General features: G+C 38.0%; 2 protein-coding genes across 5 annotated transcripts in view; one reads left to right on the top strand and one right to left on the bottom strand.

Annotated features, from left to right (window-relative positions):
• Window positions 1-1,477, top strand: part of LOC109847158 (pentatricopeptide repeat-containing protein At1g07740, mitochondrial-like) — a 28,842-nt gene extending 27,365 nt beyond the window's left edge. Inside the window, exon 8 of the mRNA XM_020416402.1 lies at window positions 749-1,477. The gene's annotated coding sequence lies outside the window, so the exon portion shown is untranslated. The remainder of the gene's footprint in view (window positions 1-748) is intronic.
• LOC109848526 overlaps window positions 1,731-22,541 on the bottom strand; it is a 37,575-nt gene continuing 16,764 nt past the window's right edge. Inside the window, exons 3-7 of one of the 4 annotated variants that reach the window (XM_020418066.1) lie at window positions 21,797-21,949; window positions 3,968-4,060; window positions 3,100-3,158; window positions 2,558-2,651; window positions 1,731-2,080 (exon numbers count right to left, since the gene is read on the bottom strand). In XM_020418066.1, coding sequence (XP_020273655.1) covers window positions 2,060-2,080; window positions 2,558-2,651; window positions 3,100-3,158; window positions 3,968-4,060; window positions 21,797-21,949 — 420 coding nt within the window. In that variant the 3' untranslated portion in view covers window positions 1,731-2,059. Of the gene's footprint in view, window positions 2,081-2,128; window positions 2,407-2,557; window positions 2,652-3,099; window positions 3,159-3,967; window positions 4,061-21,796; window positions 21,950-22,541 lie in introns of those variants that run through there. The other 3 variants (XM_020418063.1, XM_020418064.1, XM_020418065.1) reach the window with 3 other exon arrangements.

Here is a 22,541-nt window from a genome sequence, read left to right as displayed (position 1 = left end):
AGAAATCTGTGTTGATTTTCTTTTGTTGTGTAGGGTTATACAGGATAATTTTAGGTGTACGGAGAGGAGAATGTGTTGTGAGCTTATTTATTTGTCTTGTGTTCTTCTGCTGTTTCGAGCTTACATTTCTTTTGTTGCGTGATGTTCCGTAATTTATCTTTCAACCAGTACGCCTGTAGCCGCTATGCCTGTAAGCTTTGCTTATTGTCTTTTGTGGCTCAATTGTGGGCGAATGCGATTGCATTGAAGTTCCGCTAGCCTACGTTCAGCTAGCTAAAGTTCTGATGCAAAAATGCTTGGGTGATGATACAAGTTTTGTTTTTACGTATAAGGACAAGTAGAACAGGAATATGTATGTTTGAATTTTCATAGGACCTGCTTGCTATTTCTACAATTTTCGTTATATTGTCAACTATAAAGATGAGTGGATGTGGATTAAACCTAGGCCTCTACGATGTAATCCACGCTTACTGAGCTAGACCTAGATGTTATTGCAATGCCACTTAATGATGCTTGCCTGCTTAACTGTTGAGTTTGAATGTTTAGTAGTTGAATATTTAATTTAATTTTTTTTTCAGATTATTGCATTCAGAAGTTAATAATAAAAGTTGTGTGTTAGAGCATAGGATCATATTCCTAATGATTTCACAGAATAACTGAAGCTGTCATAGATATGGATAAGGTTTTGTCTAATATATCCTATTGGGAGTTGTTATTCTCTAATAAAACCTCCTTTATCTGATTACAGGTGAAGATGCTTTTTTTAGCTGGGTCAAAGTTCTTGTTTGCCATGCATTGGCTCGAATTTCAACTCCAACTCGGGAAAGAATCCCACAGAGGACCCTCTATGCAAAATTGTATGAGAAGGACATCGTGACATGCATCCATCAGAGATTTTTTACTTGGCGACTGATAGAGTAGTGTGATTTTACTGATGCAGTATTGGTGATTGCATTAATACAATACTATGATTGTACTGATACAATACTCTGATGCAATACTCTGATATCAGTGATATCAATTCCACTGATATGTATTAACGATTGAATTGATGTTGAATTGGCGATGAGGCACGTGTCATGCTCTTTTTTCCTCCTCCCCGTATGATCTTCCATGGAGAGTTCTCTATAGGTCTTTTTCCGTGTTGTAGTACAGACAATTCTAGCTGCGCAGCAAGTGTGCTGACTTTGCTAGGTTCCTCTTGGAGAGAATTGGATCAAATATAAAGTGCAACAGATGATAGAGTTGTCTCTCCATTGACTTTATAGTACTTCTCTTTTCCTTCAGGCATCAGTTTTGGAACTTTGTTGAAGATAATGTTCTTGCTTGTATGGATCACTTTACTGATAATGTTCTTGCATTTGTGGATCGCTTTACTGTCTGTCATGTCTCCTCTTTGAACTACTGGTGTTTGCACAAGCATCAAGTTTGTGAGAATCACGCATTTAAGACATGAATAAATATTGGCCCGTTTGGTTGCTTAGCAATCATAGGTCTCATGAGTCTTTTATTTCGAACCAACCTATATTAACTTGAGTTCGTTAATATGTGCTTATAATCACATATACTACACTTGTAAATCTAACATTCCGGAAAAACCTTTGCACTCTGTTTCTGCTAAGATTGCTTAATATGTTTTGAGTATTTGGATAGCTTTTCCTCCTTTCTTCGGATAAATGACATCTATCATCTGTTTTCAATAGTTGAACCAATGAATAAAAAAACAAACCTAAGAAACTTTAGTTATTGAGCATCCTTTTATTGCTGAAATATTATAAAAATTACATGATAAGTTCATATTAGAGTCAACATTCAATCTCCTCTCAGTAGAACGACATAACCAAGGGCTTCAATACTTGAAACTATAAACAAAGATGGAAAAGTAAAATCTAGCGAGTTTCTCCACGTTCAAATAGCTGCCGGAATACATAGTCTTCAATGAATTGATCTGCAATCGTATAATTGTGAGAGATCTCAAGCCTCGACATTTAAGCTAGTTTCCAAAGGCAAGAAGATTACGCAGGGGAAACCGCTTGCATTCTTGATCGTTTGGTTTCCATCAGTTCATCGGTGTCGCCAGCTTTTCATGAGAAATGTCGCCAGTTGAAACCAAAGAGGGCAGAACATATAAATAAATGAAATTTATTAACAAGGCTTGATATGTACATGGGCCTTCATGATCCCAAACTAGATTTTCTTACAGCAGCAAAAAGCACAAAGAATATGGGAGATACAAGAAGCAAGAGATAGGGAAGAGCTTGTCCCAATACAGTTTCACCTTGTTCTTCCTCAGTAGTGCTGTAGTTGTTTTTGTTTTCTACAAATGCATCAAAATAGTTCTCATAACCAGTTATTCTTGAGAAAGATGAACTTTTAACCTTCATCATTTCCATAGCCTGTAGAAAGCAAAAAAAATAAAAATTTAAAAAATAAAATAAAAAAAATAAATCATTTTTTGTTTATTTTTTACCAGTTCCGACCTCTGCTTTTTTTCCAACAGTAAGTAGCAAGATGGAGATGATAATGGAGACATTAATATAAACATAATTAACGTTACCTGAAAACTAAACACAAACTGTCTTGCTTTTTTGCTCACTTGGACATTTGGGTGAGATTGGAGCTTCTCATACATTGCTCGTGCCTCACTTGACCTGAAAAAAAAGTTAAAAAGTTCTTTTCAAAAATAGAAAAATGAAAATAATTGTCCAAGAAGAGAACAACATGGCTCCAAACTGAAAACTGGCTACATATGTTGTGTGCTCTTGAAGGTTGTATCATTAAGAAACCATTTTTTAAGGGAGAAGCCTTGGTTGCTAACACTTTCTGCCTATTAAAATTTTAGGGCATGATAGAAAAATCATTTCAGAACAATAAGCCACCTGAATCTCAGGGTAAAAGTTGGCTTTCTTCTTGCATGTTGCAAAACTTATTGTCCACTCAAACTTAATATACTGCTTAGTAGCATACTCATCTCACAAACAGTTAAAAAGACCTATCTAGCTTAGATGGTAAATTGAACACGAAAAATATTGATCCAAAATTTTTAACAGCTCACACAAAATTTGAAAAACATTGGCTGTTTAGTGACTGCAATAATACCTTCTAAGTGAATCTTGGCAAATTGACCACTGCAGAGCAGCCAACCCATGTAGCTCACTCTGTAAATCAATATCATAAAAATAAAAAATCAAAGTTACAATATAGGAATCTGAATCAACAAAAAATCTGAAATTATTCTCAGATGTTTAGCAGAAAACACATTTCCTTCTCCTATCAGAATTTCAAATGTCAGGGGTCAAACAAGGAGGAGACCCTCTTTTGTATACTGCAGATTAAGGAAAGAGTCGAAAGACATTTCTTTTGAGTCTCGTATCATAACTTAACAAGAGTAAGCGTATAGGAGGATTGCTCGAAATAAGTTGGAAGATGGCAAGCAAGTAATATTGTAGTGAGTTTAATGGGGGTTCCATCCTTCCTTTGCCACCTAAGGTGATCAAAAGATTGGAAAATTGTGCTACAGAAGCTCGAGCAGAAAAGATGGAAGAATTGAACTATCGAGTGGGAGGTATCGAGTTGTTACTTCTAAATAGTAATAAGTAATTTTCTTATGCCATGATATATGAGATGAATATATCCAAATAATAAGAATTTTTTTTTTCAGAGGCAAAGTCAGGTTAACAACATAAAAAATGTGTAAAGGAAATGACTCCTTGTTATATCACACAATACACTATTAAGGGAGAAGGAAATTTCAAGATCTTATCACTGCCTTGAAGGGAAGAATTTATTTTGAATATATGAGGGCGCTTGTACTTCCTAGCCATAGATGGATGGTTTCGCAGGATACATTAGTAAACTAGTCACTTATACACGAAACATTTTGCACACATTTAGCCATTTTAGAGCATGTTGTCCAAAGATGATATTCCAGAAATGTACATTTAACCATCATCAATTGAAATGGTACCTGAAAAACTACACTCTTCATCACTTTCTCATAATAGGGAAGTGCTTCTCGCAGTTCTCCAAGATCCATCAAGTTATCACCTTCTTTCAGTGCCTACATTCAAGATAATAAGTTATTCAAATTTTGTTTTTGTATGCTGACTTTATGTTGCCAAGAAAAGTACAAAAATGTCGTATGTTTTACTGCTGTGCTTGCAAAATTAATCTAGATTAAGATGACTACATAAACTGTACTGTGCGTCAGGCAGCAGTGTACATATTTTTCATGTACATGGAGAGAGATGTTTAAACCAAATGCATACTATTGAGTGTCAATACAAAATTAAAAAATGTTGAACAAAAAAAAATCAAATTCAAAGGCAAATTTAGTCCAAGGATATGGCAAAAATCCTTGTGCATAAAACTAAATAAGTAAACTTTAATTACTCCTACAAGTATATCCAAGGCTACCTATCCCTACATTCATGCACAATCCTTGTGCATAAAACTAAAATTATCCTCCAAAAGAAAAGATAGTAACACAAAAAGAAAAGAGAGAGAGAGAGAGAGAGAGAGAGAGAGAGAGAGAGGGAGAGGGAGAGAGAGAGAGAGAGAGAGAGATCTGAGAATGATAATAGACTTAATGTTGAAACAAACAAAACCAAATGTAAATCACAGACTATACTGCGAGTGCTTGACTACATAATTGACTGATATATGTTAAGCAAAAGAAATAAGTTATTAAAACCATAATCTATTCATCCTAATCCTATTTTCCACAAAATGCCAGTAAACCTCACCCGCTAAATCCTCAACCAACTCAACCCAACCCACTAATGGAGGGAGGGAGAGAGAGAGAGAGAGAGAGAGATCTGAGAATGATAATAGACTTAATGTTGAAACAAACAAAACCAAATGTAAATCACAGACTATACTGCGAGTGCTTGACTACATAATTGACTGATATATGTTAAGCAAAAGAAATAAGTTATTAAAACCATAATCTATTCATCCTAATCCTATTTTCCACAAAATGCCAGTAAACCTCACCCGCTAAATCCTCAACCAACTCAACCCAACCCACTAATCCCTCAACTAACTCCCTCAACCCATCACAATCTCCCCATCCACTATAAAGTTTACTCCTCACAAACGGGAAAAAAATTGATCCCAAACCTCTGTCAACTCAAACACCGAAGCAACCAAAAATTTTCTGCAAGTTCTCCCCATCATTGTCAGCTCAAACAACCAAGCAATTCATCCTAAAGTTTATTCCTAACCTTTTGTGAGTCTACAGATTCTGGCACAGCCAGTGAGACATGGCTTCTCCTTGCATCTTCAAGACGTGTTCACACAAATATAAATGAAATTTCAATTACTGCTCAATTCCTATACTAAAACATTGACTTAACTTTCAACTAATAAGAGGACCTTCGTCAGCAAATTCTTCATGAATCAACGTTCAAAATTGTTTTGATTCAAGTTGTAGCAAGAAATGACACACCCATAGTTTTTCTCAGAATCAGGGGGCAAATGATGAGCACGGGGCAACCAAAGATATGATCATGATACTGCTTGAATTTAGGAGCAACCTGAATGTCCTGCTGCTCCAGGAATAGTTATTTTGGGCATAATTCTCTCTCAGTATGCAAGAGGCTAGAATGTCAGAATAATTTTGTATGCTGCATAAAAAAATTCAATTCAAGTGCAAACTCATTTTTCAACTGGTGTGTAATTATATCACCAAGGCGAAGTATTTCAAGGACAAAAGCCTTGATACAAAAGATCATCATAACAAAGGTTAAAAATAAAAAGAAAAAGGTCCTGACATGTATCCATCGCTTTTTACATGTGAACTTGTGGATCTTGAAGTTCAAAATTGCTACAAGTTTCGAAACTTGAAAATCAACAATACTCCTTAAGTGCATGAGTATAAACAGAAAATCTGCAACCTGCAATACTCTTCAGGTGCACAAATATAAACTGCAACCCACAATACTTCTGTATGCACAAGTAAAAACTGCAACTTGCAACACTCCTACAGTGCGTGAATATAAACTGTAAACCTAGTCTTATTAGGTACATAAGATCAAACTCTATGCCTATCATCAGAAAATTTCCAAACTTTGTGGTCTATGTCAAACAAGCTTAAATTGTGAGCGAAAAAAACAGAGAAGAAATCAAGTCTTGTGCTCCTTGACTGCAAGAACCACCAACATTGTGAGCACAAAATCTTCAATGCCACATCCAAAGTCAAATCAAAAGACACACTTCTTAGGTCCATGATTATGAACTGCAATCTTAAATATACTCCAAGGGTACATGTGTAAACCCGCACAAAAAAATTGGTTGAGGACGTGGATCTCTCAGAGAAACACGGGTAAAAGATGAGCCACCGAAGACCAGGTGAAAACCCGAAAGGCCTAGGGGTAAAATTATCAAAATGGCAGCTTGCAAAAATAAAATCCCCTTTCTAAATTTGTAATGTAAAAACATAGGCAAAACCACATAGTGGAACTAGCTACGGAAAAAACCCTTAAAAAAGTACAGGCATCTAATTAGAAAATTCCAAAACCATCGTCAATTGACAAGGAGGGTCATGCTATCATTAAAACGGTATTTCAGTACAACAAGCTACTGGTGACTTAAAAATCAAAATCTCCCTGAGCCTTATGAAGAGTTCACTGCTAGTATCAAACAAAAATATATTCTTTAACACAGCAACAACTGAGGGCGCAAATAAATTCAGAAAATTTAAATCCTTCACTGTTAAATGATGAGGTCGCTCCAGTATCATTAAAATGGTAATTCAAAGCAGCGGGCTACTACTGACTTAAAAAAACAAAATCTTCCTAAGCCCTAAAAGAATTCGCTGCTAGTATTAATAAAAAAATAAAAGATACTTTAGCATAGGGACAATTAAGAGTGCAAAAAAGTATCCAAACAAAAATGCTCATTGTCTGTTTTATGAGGCTCACTCCTAGTATCAACCTTTGATTATTCAGTGTACCAGTACTTGAAGGCTTGGAAATAAAAATAAATCAAATGTTGTCTCAGGACGAGACTCATCAATGATATTACATTTTGATACTTAAATCCAACGAGCTGACAACCCAACAAATATCAGGAGCAACATTTATAAATACTTCTTGGTACATGAGTCTAATATACAAGGTATTTCAATTTCAAATAAAGTTTCACATTTCAATTTCAAATAAAGTTTCACACTGTTGACATATTAGTATTAGTTAGGAACTTATTTGTAAGTTGTGTAGGGGCCTATATAAAGCCCAAGAGATCTCATAATGAATTAGGGTTTCTATTTCAACTTGGTATCAGAGCCTTCTTCAAACCCTAGCCGCCGCCCACGTCGACTCCCACCTGGCCCCCCGATCCACACCCTCGGCTGCCCCGCCCATCATTCCAGATCAGGCCCCCACTCCTCCGCCCTCTTTCAGATACACCACGGAGGAAAAACCCCCTCCCTCTGTGCGGATCACAGGAACGGCCCCCCCTAGATTCGATACAAAGCCGCCCCCTTCAATTCCAATTCCGATCAGCCCCCCCCCTTTTTGCTACACCGTGTCGAACCTCGAGTTTGACATGGATTCCCTCGACTCAGTCCTCGAACTGATGACAGGAAGAGTATTTATCTCACTTCGATGAGAAATATAACTGTTTTTGGTTCTTGTTTCCTCTGAGAAATGAGAATTTGTTTGTGATCCTACTCTTGTTGTGCAGCAGAGGTGCTGCCGAAATTTTCACTGCACACAACAAGGGTCAGAAGCGAAGGTGAACGGGTGGTGGGTCTGAAGCCTGTTCGATGGAGGAGATCATCAAGAAGTTGAACCCTGCGGAGGTGTCAACTTTGATGAAGTTGATGAAGTTGTCGGCTGATGAAAACGCGACAAGACCATCGAAGAAGTTGGAGCTTCCGATCATCGATCTGAAGCTTGATGGACCGAGTACCTACCTGAGTTGGTCACAACGGGTGAGATACACCCTTACAGGGAGGAACCTGGAGGGTTACTTGACCGGAGAGAAGACAGAACCGGATGAGGACTCGGGAGGACGAGATGAGTGAAAGTCCACTCATATGTTGGTGTACATCTGCCTTCTCAACTCGTTGGTCCCGACGATCGCCGCCATGGTGGATGGCATTGAGAAGGTGAAGGACGTCTGGGAGAAGTTGAGGAGAACATATGATGGGGTGGGGAATAACCTGAGGGTGTTCCAGATTAAAGGAGAGATCGACGCCATAGTCCAGGGAGAGAGAACTGTACGGGAATATGTTATAGAGCTGGAGCGTCTGTGGCTGGACTATGATCATTTTCCCCCCCGGGCTAGCTGCAAGGACCCGGGATGTAAAGAGCGGGAGGCCTTTCTACAGGAGCGGACTATAGTGTTTCTCAATGGATTGACATCAGAGTTCGCTCAGCGAATTGCATTACTGCTAGCTCAGTCGAAAATTCCCACGCTTGAGGAGGCTGTCTCTGCTATGATCCAGGAGGAGACTCGCATTCGGCTGCAGGCGGGGACATGTGAACTTCCGGTGGTGAAGTCAGCACTGGCAGCCTCTAGCAATACTGGATCTAGGGGAGAGACTCGACAGTGCTACAACTGCGGTGCGGTGGGTCATCTAAGGCATGCTTGCACCAAACCACCCAAGGAAGGAGATTCAGGTGGACGTGGACAGTTCGGAGGTCGTGGTCGTGGCCGTGGGGGTCGACGAGGTGGAAGAGGAGCAGGGAATCAGGCGAATCTGACGGTAGCAGAAGAAGAAGAAGCTGAGGTGGTCTTTACTGAGGAGGATCGTGCTCTCCTGACGATACTCAGGAAGAAGCAGCAAGTAGCAGGGGATGGAGACTTGAGGAGTGGGACTGATGAGGCATCCACTTCGTTCTTCGCCAGAGGCAATACTGCTACCTATGCTCATCCGACCAAAGGTACTGATGACATACATGCTCTTGCTTCTATGTCTCCCAACAGATCATCAGAATGGATAGTCAACTCCGGTCCGTCTCGGCATGTGACAGGTAATGCTTGTGAGTTCTCATCATATACTCACTTAGCATCACCTGATAGTATTCAAACAGCTGATGGTACATTTCAGCCGGTAGTTGGTAAGGGTACAGTCAATTGTACTGATTCTGTAACTTTGTCCAATATTTTGCATGCTCCTTTATTTCCAGTCAATCTTTTGTCCATTAGTTCTATCATCCTCTAACTAAAATGCATTGTTTCTTTTGATATTCTGTCCATTAGTTCTATCATCCTCTAACTAAAATGCATTGTTTCTTTTGATATTCCCAAGGTGATTTTTCAGGAGAAGGGGACAGGACGGAGACTGCATTGTTTCTTTTGATATTCCCAAGGTGATTTTTCAGGAGAAGGGGACAGGACGGAGACTTGGGACTGACACATGGCGTAGTGGACTGTGGTATCTGGATCGTGAAGGACTGGATTCAGCATTGGTGTCAGTAGTAGAGGAAGCAAAAGTAGGATCTAATATGAGTACCGAGAATGAGTTAATGCTTCATCACTAGCGTTTGGGACACTCATCATTCGGTGTTTTAAGTAGATTGTATCCTTCTTTATTTGAAAAAGCAAATAAACAGAAACTTGTGTGTGATGCATGTTAGTTTGGAAAGCTTACTAGAAGCTCTTATGTTAGTTCAGGTCATAGAAGTTCTCGTGTATTTGACTTGGTACATTCAGATGTTTGGGGCCTTGTTCCACAAGTTCTATGAATGGATACAAGTATTTTATTACATTTATTGATTGTTTCTCTCGTGTGACTTGGTTATACTTGATGAAGAATAAGAGTGAAGTGTTTGGTCTCGTGTGACTTGGTTATACTTGATGAAGAATAAGAGTGAAGTGTTTGGGTGCTTCCAAAACTTTCATAGGAATGTTCAGACTCAATACGGAGCAGTGGTGAAGATATTAAGGTCGGATAATGAGACATAGTATACCAACAGAACGTTTGAAGAATATTTGTCAGCTCAGAGAATACATCACCAGACGACCTGTCCATACACACCAACACAGAATAGGGTAGCGAAAAGGAAGAACATACATCTTTTAGAGGTTGCTAGAAGCATGATGATCTCTATGAATGTCCCAGAAACATTGTGGGGGCAAGCAGTGTTGACCGCAGCAGCGCTAATCAACAGAATGCCCTCGAGAGTGCTGGATTGGAAGTCTCCGTGTGAGACATTGAAGGGAGATAATGATGGGATTCTTCTACTTAAAGTGTTTGGCTGTGTGTGCTTTGTGAAGGACAACATGCCATCTGTCGGGAAACTTGCCCCTAAAGCTGTGAAGTGCATTTTTGTGGGATATTCTGCTACTCAGAAGGGATATGTTTGCTGGAGCCCGGTGGAGAAAAGGTTGTTTGTGAGCATGGACGTGCACTTCCGAGAACTCGAGCCATATTACACCCGGAAGGTAACTTCATCCGTTGGTAACTCGCCTAATACTGAAAGTATGAGGCGAGAGGAGGAGAATGGTGAGAGATTGGTAAATATGGAGAAATCAATGTCTGAGAATGGTAAGAGATCAGAAAAATCAATTTCTGTAACGATTCCTTGGGAAGGAGACTTGGTTGAGGAGGAGCAAGAGAATGAAGAAGAGGAGAATGAGACAAGAGGTGTTAGACCAACGGCTCAGGGGGAACTACTTACCTATAGTAGGAAGGGGAAACAAATTGCGGGAACAGTACCTACAGTGCCACTGGTACCAAGTCCCTTGCCAACGCCTGTTCCGACTCCTGAGACACTTACACCACCACCAGATTCCTCTCAAGGTGATTCCATTCCTCTTCCTACTCATCCTACACCAATAACTGTACGGAGGACTACTCGCAGTAATGCGGGAAATCCTCCCGATAGATATGGTTGGGATCTTGCTCAGTTTGTATCATATTCTAACATCCACCCTGCACATGGAGCATTCATTGCATCACTGGACTCTGTTACTATACCTAACAATTAGCAGGTTGCAAAGGACCAGAAATGGAAAGCTGCTATGCACGAAGAGCTAAAGGCCCTTGAGAAGAACCGCACCTGGGAGTTAGTAAACTACCAAAAGGGAAGAGAACAGTTGGATGCAAGTGGGTCTTCACTGTGAAGCAGAATCCAGATGGACAGGTTGAGCGCTACAAAGCTCGTCTGGTGGCAAAAGGATATAGTCAACATATGGCATCGACTACGATGAGACTTTTACACCGGTGGCAAAGATGAGCACTGTTCGAACCTTAATCTCTCTGGCAGTAAATGGTGGATGGAAGCTACACCAACTAGATGTGAAAAACGTATTTCTTCACCTTAATCTCTCTGGCAGTAAATGGTGGATGGAAGCTACACCAACTAGATGTGAAAAACGTATTTCTTCATGGAGATCTAGTGGAGGAGGTATACATGAAGATACCACCAGGATTCGGTACAGATCAGACAGTGGGAAAGGTCTGCAGATTGAAAAAATCTCTCTATGGGCTAAAGCAGTCTCCTCGTGCTTGGTTTGATAGATTCATGAGGGCTATGATTGGTATGGGGTACCAGCAGATCAGCGCCGATCATACCGTGTTCTTTCGAAGAAGTGGAGGTCACATCATATTGCTTGTAGTATATGTGGATGATATGATTATTACAGGGGATGATGAGAAGGAGATTGCCCAACTCAAAGTGAGACTGGGTAAGGAATTCGAGGTGAAAGATCTTGGCTTGTTTCGATACTTTCTTGGAATAGAGATAGCTCGAGGAGTGGAGGGGATCGTCCTGTCCCAGAGAAAGTATGCACTGGATCTTCTCAAAGAAACAGGAATGTTAGGATGTAAACCTGCAACTACACCGATCGACCAGAAGTTTAAACTGGGTGCTGAAGCTGGAGAACCAGTTAATCGTGACAGATACCAAAGGCTGGTGGGCAGGTTGATCTATCTGTGTTACACACGTCCCGATATCTCTTTTGCAGTGAGCGTGGTGAGTCGCTACATGCATGATCCAAGAAAGGGTCATATGGACGCAGTGTACCAGATTCTAAGGTATTTGAAGAATGCCCCCGAAAAAGGGCTAATCTTCAAAAAGAATGAACACATGAGCATTGAGGGCTATTGTGACTCTGATTGGGCTAGCTGTGCTGATGACAGAAGATCCACCTCAGGATACTGCATCTTTATAAGAGGCAACTTAGTCTCGTGGAAGAGCAAGAAGCAGTTGGTGGTGGCGAGATCGACAGCTGAGGCAGAGTATAGAGCTATGACCTTAGGAGTTGCTGAGTTGCTATGGTTGAAGAGTATCCTGGTGGAGCTGAAGCTGGATCAAGGAGCTAAGATGAAGTTGTGGTGTGATAACAAGTCAGCCATCAGTAAGCTGGATCAAGGAGCTAAGATGAAGTTGTGGTGTGATAACAAGTCAGCCATCAGTATCGCCAACAACCTAGTACAACATGATAGAACCAAACACATCGAGATCGATAGGTTCTTCATCAAAGAGAAGTTGGATAGTGGACTACTGGAGCTAAGTCATGTTTCGACTAAGGACCATGCAGCAGATTGTCTGACTAAAGGACTTAGCTCAGTAGATATGATTAGAGGATGTGACAAGATGGACTTAGTAGATATCTTTCGCCCATCTTAAGGAGGAGTGTTGACATATTAGTATTAGTTAAGGACTTATTTGTAAGTTGTGTAGGGGCCTATATAAAACCCAAGAGATCTTATAATGAATTAGGGTTTCTATTTCAACTCACACTCCAGACGCATAAATTTAAAAGTAAAAACTATATTCCATGAAAATCATATTCACTAATATATGCTACAATATAAAAAGAGTACATCCTTATAATTGGAAACTAATTTAAAAAAGAGAAAGGGAAGGAATCTAAATTTAAACAACTAAGATACGATGATGGAGTTTAACTTCTCCTTGATCTTGTCATTCAAAGCTTCCAAATTAGCTTTGATCCTTTCTTCTTAAGATAATGTTTCATCCATGTCCTCCTTTGCTTTAACCAGTTCTTGACTTCTTGTCCAACCGTCAATTCTTTGTTATGAAGAACGATAGTGATTTCTTATTGCACTTTTTAGCTCCTCTTGCTAAAAAGGTAATTGTTCTTTCATTTAAAAAATATGAACCTGCTATTTGCAAATTTATTCTTGAGCATGATCTTTCTCCTTCACAAACTTCTCAATTCTATGAGTTTGATTTTAGACTTCATATTCAAAAGCATCTTTTCCTTTTGAATGAGCATGCAGCATAGCTTCACCCACTCGTGAGTCTCTCTCGACAATTCACATCTCGAAGAATTACATATTTTTTTTAGCTTCATACAATGACCACTCAATATCTTGAAAAGAAGATAGTATGGTAGGACTAACGATGTTGATAGGTATCATAGACTCAGCAAATGTGTTGGCTAAATCAGCAAACTCATCACGGTCGATAGCATTTCTTCATGTAACTCTTCCATAACTCGGCGTTCATTGTATTCATCCTTCTTGAAGGATTTTTTTTTAAATTTATCACTAGCTTTTGAGGCAAAGCTCATCAAGAAGCAACAGTCGTGTCTAATACAATCCACATGTGGATTTCTTCTTTTATAAAGGCTCTCCTGCTTGGGAAAAGGATGTATGTTGAGACTTACAACCCTCATAAATTCACAAGGCAATTTGGTTTAGATTAACATTTCACGAAGGATATTGATTCATCAGCAATGTTACAAAAAACGCTCGGCGGCCTAGGCATTGGACCTAACGCCTAGAGCCTAGGGGCCTAGGCGGGGCTATGTGGTTTTCCTATTTTTATTTTTTGATTACAATACTTGATAATAAGCTCCGGCATTATAGAAAGCTAAGGCGGCGGACTGGCGCCTAAGCAATTTTATTTCTTTATTTAAGTCATTTAAATGGTGGTGGAAGAGATTTTGCTGAAGGTCACAAGTAGAGAAGGTGTTCATAGTTGGAGGTTGGAGGGTTTGGAGGAGGTCGGAAGACGTGGAGGTTGCAATGGAGGAAATTACGATCAATGCCTAAAGGGCATAGTCCACGTAAACATCCCATGCTCTCCTAGGCGCTCCCAAAATCAAAGTGGATAGCCTAGGTACCACCTAGACATAGGTGCTAGGCAAGCAGTCTAGGCCTAGGTGTAGGCATACGCCTAGACGAGCTAGGCTGAAGCTTTTTAAACATTGTTCATCATGACGACCTTCATCATTTTGTGATATAGCATGCTATGGGAAAAGTTTTATTCACACAGGATCATCTACATAATTTATTTTCCAAAACGAAGAACGTTGTGGCAAGCCCACTCATTGTTATACTCATTTGTAGTCAAATAGTGCATGCGTTATTTATTCATAATGTTGAATGCGTTATTTAGAACAACGAGGAAAATAAGCATGAGGCATTAGGCATCTAAAAAAATTGCTCTAGAGTTTTGAGATCAAGTGTCAGTTTAGTAAATATGAACGACCAAAACTTCATAAACAACCATATGATTGCATGACTAGGAGTCATGTTAATAATGATTGGGATTTGACCTTCACTTGCTAAAAGAAAAAGGAAAGACATGGCACTTTCGTCATTTGTAACAGCACCAAAAAAGTTTCGAAGTGCGCCAAATGAGATAGGAGAGAAGCATTACCCAAAAGAATCGAATAGGAGAAATCAATTTTCTGAGGTAGATGACGAAGGTACTCACAACTCTCAACCACAAGGAATCTTTCACTCACAAGGTTTTAAATATCGGATGTCGGGTTCAAGTCGGACGGCTGAAATCCATGTCGGATAGCGGAAATCGGGGGTATATCGGGGGACATGGACTAAATATCGGATTGTCATATCGGGTGATCCGCATATGTATAATATCATGTCCTAAATGTAATCTAAGCATTCCTAAATTGTTTAACATCCAATTACCGATTACATTTATTTGAATTTGTTGCATTTCAATTTTATAATTCAATTACTAACTTCAAATTAATTTTATTTGACATTTATTTGACAGGGGAAAACTGAAAAGAAGGGGGAAATTAAAAAGATTGAAGGGGAAAACTAAAATTTTACTGATTTTGATGAAGTTTTTAGCAGTCAGCAGCAGAAACCCTTTGGCACGAATTGAAGCTGCAAGGAAAAAAATCAAGTTAGCAGTCAGCAACAGAAGCCCTTCGGCACAAACTAAAATTGCAGGAGAAAAAATCAAGTTAGAGCTAAAATGTAAAGATATAAAAATATATTTATGCAAGCTTTCCCATCATTTAAAAACTCAAAGGGAAGTTATCTATCTCTGAAAAATAAAATAAATAAAAATAAGAGATTCATCCTGAAAAATAAAAAACTGTAACTTACTTTTAATCCAAAAGAACTAATTAATTACTTTTTGTCCACAATTTGCTCCAAGATAAAAAAAGAAACTTATGATGATAATTTAGGAAAAGAAAGAAGAGTAAAAAGAAAAAAAAAGGGAAAGTTAAAAACCTTAGCAGTTAGCACAAACCCATAAAAAAAAAAGAAAATAAATGAATACCGACTATCGAGAGAGATTAGCTTCACTATTTCCATCTACATCCCAAAACATAGAGTCAGAATGAGAGAGAGAGAGAGAGAGAGAGAGAGGTCAGAGGCTTACCAGAGGGCTGAAGAGCACGATGTGAGGACCCTCCGATGATGGCGGCGCGGGGAAAAAGAGATGAGAAGGCGGCTCCGATGGCGCAGAAGAAAGAAGAGCTTCGGATTTCTATGTCGCTGGGAGGAGAGAGAGGAGAAGCCCTAGGGTTTTGCTGTAGTTGAGACCACGAAGGCAAAAACGACGAGAGGAGGCTGCTTGTTCCCAGTCGCGAGCGAGCCCTAAGGGTTTTTCTTCTTTTCTCTTCTGATCGTTGTTTTTCTCCTTTCTTTTTTCTTTTGATCGGGTGTAAATCGGCTGTTGGGGTGTCTATCGGGTTCGAAAAGAGGGCAAATCATCGTTTCAATTAACCCAAACCAAACCCATTAAGGCTGAACCGATTTTCATAAATCTCGGCCGATTTTCCAAACAGGAAAAATCGGCCGATATGTTCGATTTTTCGCCGATATGACCAATATGTCGCCGAAAAACGATATGCGACTTGTATTTCCCCGATTTGTGTCGCTCGACACCTCGATCCGCTATATCGGTCGACATGTCGGCCGATATTTAAAACACTGTTCACTCATCCATAATGTTTTCCATGTCATAACTTTCATATTGCTTATAATTTTAGCGATAGAAGGAACATTACCTCATGTGGATCAAGAACAAGAAAATGGCGTCACGGCACCGGCTCTTATGACATATGCCCTTGGGAGTTTTTGGTAATGGCATCGTACCAATCAAAGGTAACTACTGGTACCTATTTTAAATCTCCCATTGTCACTAGGATGCCGGTACGTAAAAAGCAATTTGGTTATTTTTAGTTCAATCAAACTAAAGTTATCTCCTAAGGATGTCTGAAAAATTTTATACGATGTCGCGGGACGAGATAGTGACCATGAGATGATAACCGCTGTACTAGACAAGGATTCACGCCTCGCAAAAGGGTAACTATATACATATGGTCGAATATGATTTACCTCCGAGTTTCAATTGTTCTGACAATTTTAGAAATTTCTTCAATCAAATCATAAGGTATTCAACTTGCATCAATTTCAAATTTTAAGGAAGCACGAGCGAAGGAGACTGCTTTGATTAGGAATAAGAAACCACAGTTCAGAAAAGCAACTTCAATATGTATATTTTTTATTTTCTTTGCTTGGTAAATTCACTTATCATAATTCATTGTCATGATTATAGGTACAAGAGAGCACATGAATGAGTTCCCATTAGCACAAGAGTTTAATGTTGTTGGCTCAGGTTTATATATGTACATGACTGCATTAAGTAGCTTCTTACCCTTCGTGCTTGTGTGTATTGTGAATATTCCCTTTTTAGGTAATCTCAGTACATCAAAGGACACGTGCAATGTAAATGCTGTTGTTTTAGAAGTTGTGAATGTTGCAGATCCTGTGGTTTAGAAGGACACTACAACATAAAGCAATGTTGTGAATCTCGTGAGTCATGAAAGGGTAGTTGTGATGTATGCTCATTCAAAAGGAAAAGAAGCCCTTGAAAATTAAGTATTAAATCAAACCCATAGAATTGACAAGCTTGTGAAGGAGAAAGATCATGATCAAGAATAAATTTGCAAATTGTAGATTCATGTCATTGAATGGGAAAACAATTATCCTTTGAGCAAGAGGAGCTAAACTTAAAACAAGAAACTGTTATCATCTAAGTTACATGGAAACAGATACGTGTACCAATACGGGTGCGGGTACGGGTACAGGGCACTGCAAATTTGTGAAATGCAAGGTACGGGGACACTGGTACACACATACACATATATCAAAATTAATAATTTACATGAGATCGTTATTATTTTTCAATTCATGTGCTATTTAAAATTAATTTCCTATCATATTTTTAAGTTTCTTTTATTTTTTATCATGTTCATTATTATAAATTGAAAACTACTCGTTTTTTAACTAGATGCTCAAACTATCCTTTTCAATCATAGTTTAACTTGAATATAGTCTGAAACAACTGGACCCATGTCTAATGAGTTTTAGAAAATGGACATATTTAGGATACAAGTCCAAGAAGTGTATGACAAGTATTTTAAGTTAAAACATATATCGTATAATTGAGTACATGTTTGGGTAAATGTATGCAAACATCCAAGGAGTGTCCATGAAGTTTGGGTACAGATAAGTGTCGGGTACGTGTTCGGTACGGGTATGACTTCATGATTAAAGTACCCAGGTAACATAGGTTATCGTTCTTCATGACAAAGAATTGATGCTTGATCAAGAACTGGTTAAAACAAAGAAACATACTGATAAAAAATTATCTCAAGAAGAAAGGATTACAACTGCTTTGAAGCTTTGAACGACAAGATCAAGGATAAGTTAAACTCCATCATCATACTTAGTTGTTTGGATTCCTTCCCTTTCTCCTCATTAAGGTAGTTTCCAGTTAGCAAGATGTATTCTTTTGTTTATATAGTAACACATATTAACTACTATTGACTTTGATGGAATATAGGTTTTGCTTTTAAATTTATGTGTCTGGACTATGAAAGTTTATTTAAAATTAAAATTGCTTGTATTTTAGACCTAGCTACAGAGGAGTAAAAAAGTTCCTTTTGATTGAGTTTGTTAGCTCTTGTTGGATTTAAGAATCAAAATATCATATTACTGACGAGTCTCTTCGTGAGAAAACAACTAAAATTTTAAAAGCCTTCAATAACTCCTACACTGAATAATCAAAAATTAATACTAGTAAAAAATTAATACTATGAGCGAGCCTCATAAGGAGACAATGAGCATTTTTGGCTAGGAACTTTATTTGAACTCTCAGCTATCGCCACGCTGAAATATCTTTTTTTAAAAATACAAGCAACGAACTTATCATAGAGCTTAGGAAGATTGTCTTTGAAGTCATCAGTAGTATGATGCATTGAAGTACCGTTCTAATGATAACATGAGCAGCCTTATCATTTGACGATGAAGGATTTTAATTTAAAAAATTTATTTGCGCCCTCTGTTGTCGCTTTACTGAAGTATTTTTCTACACTAGCAGCGAAATCTTCATAGGCTTTTGTGGGTTTTGTGGGTTTTGCGAGATTATGGTTTTTAAGTCAATAGTAGTCTGCTGCACTAAAATACCGGTACAATGATACCACGAGAGGCCTTGTCATTTGACGATGGTTTTCAAAATTTCTTACCAAATGCCCTCACTTTTTTAGGATTTTCTCCGTAGCCAGTTCCCTTATGTGGTTTTGTCTAGGTTTATTGGGATTTTCATAGCAAGGGGTTTCTATTTTTTCCCATGGAGGTATGCTGCAATCGAGATTTTTGGCAATTTTACCCCTGGGCCGTTCGTGTTTTCATCAGGTACATTAGTAGCTCATCTTTTACCCGTAATTTTCTGAGAGATCCACGTCTTCTACTAGTTCTCTTTTGTGTGGGTTTACACTTTATACTCATGTACCCTTAAGAGTACATATAGGTTTGCAGTCTATACTCATGCAAGGAATGCCTTTTGATTTGACCTTTGATGTGGCACTAACACAATTTAGGCTCATGAGATCAATGAGCACAGGATTTCATCTCTCATTTTCGTTCTCAGTTTAAGTTTGTTTGACATTGAGTCCAGAGTACGGAAATTTTGTGATGATAAGCATAGAGTTTGATTTTATGTACCTAAGAAGGCTGTGTTTGTAGCTTGTAGTCATGCACCGTAGAAGTGTTGCAGCCTTGCAGGTTGCAATTTTCACTTGTGCATCCACGGAGTATTGTGTGTTGCAATTTATACTCACACCCAGAAAGTACTGCATTCTGTAATTTATACTCATGCACCTAAGGAGTATTGTTGACTTTCGAATTGTAAACCTAATAGCATTTTAAACTTCAGTATTCGCAAGTTTGAATGAAAAAGGGGATGGAAACAAGTTGGGACATCTTTCTTTTATTTTAACCTTTGGCATGATGATCTTTTGTTTCAAGGCTTACATGAAATACAACGCCTTGATGATATCATTACATGCGCCATTTGAGAAATGAATTTGCATTTGAAGTGAATTTTCTATTCAACTACAAAATTCTTTCGACACTTGTAGCCTTTTGCATCTTGAGAGAGAATTATGCCCAAAACAACTATTTTTCTTTTTTCTTAGAACAATAAAAGGAATTTCAGATTGCCCCCTAACTTCAAGAAACATCACGATAATACCTTTAGTTGTTCCATGCTCATGATTTTCCCCATGATTTCAAGAAAAACTATGAGCGTGTGTTTTCTTGCTCCAACTTGAATCAAAACAATTTACTATGTGACTTGGGTACTTCTAATCGGAAGTCATACTGGTCCTCAACATATACCCGTACCAAAACTTATTGGACACTTCTTGAATATATACATACATTTATTCAGGTGTATGCTCAATTATATAATGCATGTTTTAATTTAAAACAACATTTCTTGGGACGTATATTCTACACTTTACATCTATTTCTTATCTTATGTAAATGAAAGAAGAATATTGATCTTATATAATTTATTAATTTTGAAACATACAAATATGCATAACATACATATATATAGTTGTGTTCCCATACCTAACCTTTTACAAAATTGTTATGTCCCGTATCCGTACCCATACCAGTACCTATACCCATGCAACTTAGATTTTGAATGATGATTCATGAAGAATTTGCTGACGAAGCTCCTCTTATTAATGAGAAGCTAAATCAAGAGTTCAGCATGGAATTGAGCAATTATTAAAATTCCATTTATATTTGTGCTAACATCAGGGATCAGACTTTTATGGGGTTAATTTTGGATTAGAATTGACTGCAAAGCAACAAATGCATAAAAAATGACACTATTTTCCTACATGGTTAACAAAAATCTACTCCTTTCTAGATCAATATGTATTGTTTGTCTAGGATAATATGCATCAATTTAAGAGCAAGAGGTGAAATTGAACCATGTTTTTGAGCCCCAATAAGACCTTATTTACTGGATTTGATGGGTGTTTCCATGTTCCTTCTGTGTGATGATAGCATCTCTCTGCCTCAACTCTCGTCTCTTTTGTAGCTGTTTCTTCCTGTTCCTATTTTCATATTATCCTTTGTTTGTTCATCTTGGTCTATGTTACCCGGGTACTTCATTATTGAAGCCGTACCCGTACCGGACACGTACCCGACACTTTCCCGTACCCAAACTTCATGGACACTTCTTGAATATATGCATGTATTTATTACAACATGTACTCAATTATACGATATATGTGTTAATTTAAAACACTTGTCAAAGACTTCCTGGACGTAGAGCTTACACTTCACATCTGTCTTTTGAAACTAATGGGATACGGGTCGGGTTCGTTTCAGTCCATACCCAAGTTCAAAACTATATAGTTAATGAGTTGTTTAGATGTCTAGTAAAAAAATGAGTAGTTTACAATTCATGCAAGGAATATAGTTTTAACTTTTGGAATATTGATCTAAAGTGAATTATTTTATATATATATATATAGCCGTGTCCTCGTACCCTACTTTTTACAAATTTGCCGTGTCCCGTACCCGCACCCGCACCCGTACCCGTACCTAGGCAACATAGATCTTGGTGTATACTGCGATTTTGTCAGCTCCCCATTACTAGTCATAATTTTTTCAAGGTTACCTTCAAGGTTTGGATTGAAAAAGGTAAACTATCTATCCCTATATATGTATGAATCAATTAAGTGTTTTTGAGATTTTCTAGAAAATTTCTGTACCTCATAATTGAAAGCGTCCATAGGTTCCTTCTGTCACATTGGTTCTGGTATAATTGGTAAGGAGATTTTTAAAAGGATAATTTGACGCTAAGAAGTCAATGTTCGGGTTGTGCAACAGTTTCAAATGATAATCTTCTAATCAGAAACAAAACCATTACGTAGTAGACCATTCACCACAAGTATTTCTGTCCAATATCAGCACATACTAATACACTTCTTGCATGCTTTATAAAATATCTCCCTATTCAAAGGTACTGGGCTTATTGATAAACAAGAGTTTGTTGACCTTGAGCTTGTTATGCATCTGGAATTGAGTAAATATAAAAGAACTGACACACACACACACACACACAATCCAAGGTAGAACATGAAATAGAAAAAAGAAAGTACATCCAAAAAAAGGAAAAACGATAAGAGAAGATTTTAGTAATTTAGATCATTACCCCTAAAAGAGTAATATATTGCATCAAATATTAAACTAACGACACGAAAACAAAAAGAGTTGTTTTTGTCCTGGTACCTTCTCACATTCAGCTTTTGTTTTGGCATCGATGCTCAGGCCCATCTTTCTTTTGTATGCTGCAATTAATTCTCTAGTACGCTTTTGTTTAGCTGTTTTATCTTCAACTGTTTCAAGTACTTCACCAGGTTGAATGGTTCGTCCACCACCAAACTAGAAAGTGAAAAATGACATAATTAAACATATTGTAGTTATGAAGAAAATTATGTACAACAAAATCTTATCAAGGTGAATGATAAAGCAAAAGATATCATGGAAGATGTTTTGTCACAGATGAAAGATCAAAATCTCAAGGAAAACATATTAATATAGGAACGACAAATGAACAACAATAAATGACATCATCAGACAACAAGACAGAAACAATAATAACAATAATATAGTACTAATTAGATAACTAAAAAAAGGAAAGAAAAAGAGACAAAGATAATGATCAAGGAAAAGATGCAGAAGTTACGAGAGGGGTGACTTGGATCCACTTAGAAGTTTTCATTAGTGTGCATATCGATTTAACATGATTTCCCCCCCCTCTGTGACCTTGCTTCTTTTTAGTTGCATCAATACCTGCATATGTAATTTTACATATCCAATATGAGGTAATAATGAATTTCCTTAATAGGGAATGGGATATTCTGGATCGATGGAATAAAGATAACTAAATGCAAAACCATGGCTAGTGAAAATTTTTACAAAAACGGCTAAAAGGAGAATAACAAAGACAAAAGGTTTGTTTGCCTCGCAGCCA

The sequence above is a fragment of the Asparagus officinalis genome, chromosome 7 (assembly GCF_001876935.1).
Source record: "Asparagus officinalis chromosome 7, Aspof.V1, whole genome shotgun sequence".
NCBI classification, from domain to species: Eukaryota; Viridiplantae; Streptophyta; class Magnoliopsida; order Asparagales; family Asparagaceae; genus Asparagus; species Asparagus officinalis.
The sequence above is the reverse complement of the archived record's forward strand: the minus strand, read 5'-3'. Positions and strand labels throughout refer to the sequence as shown.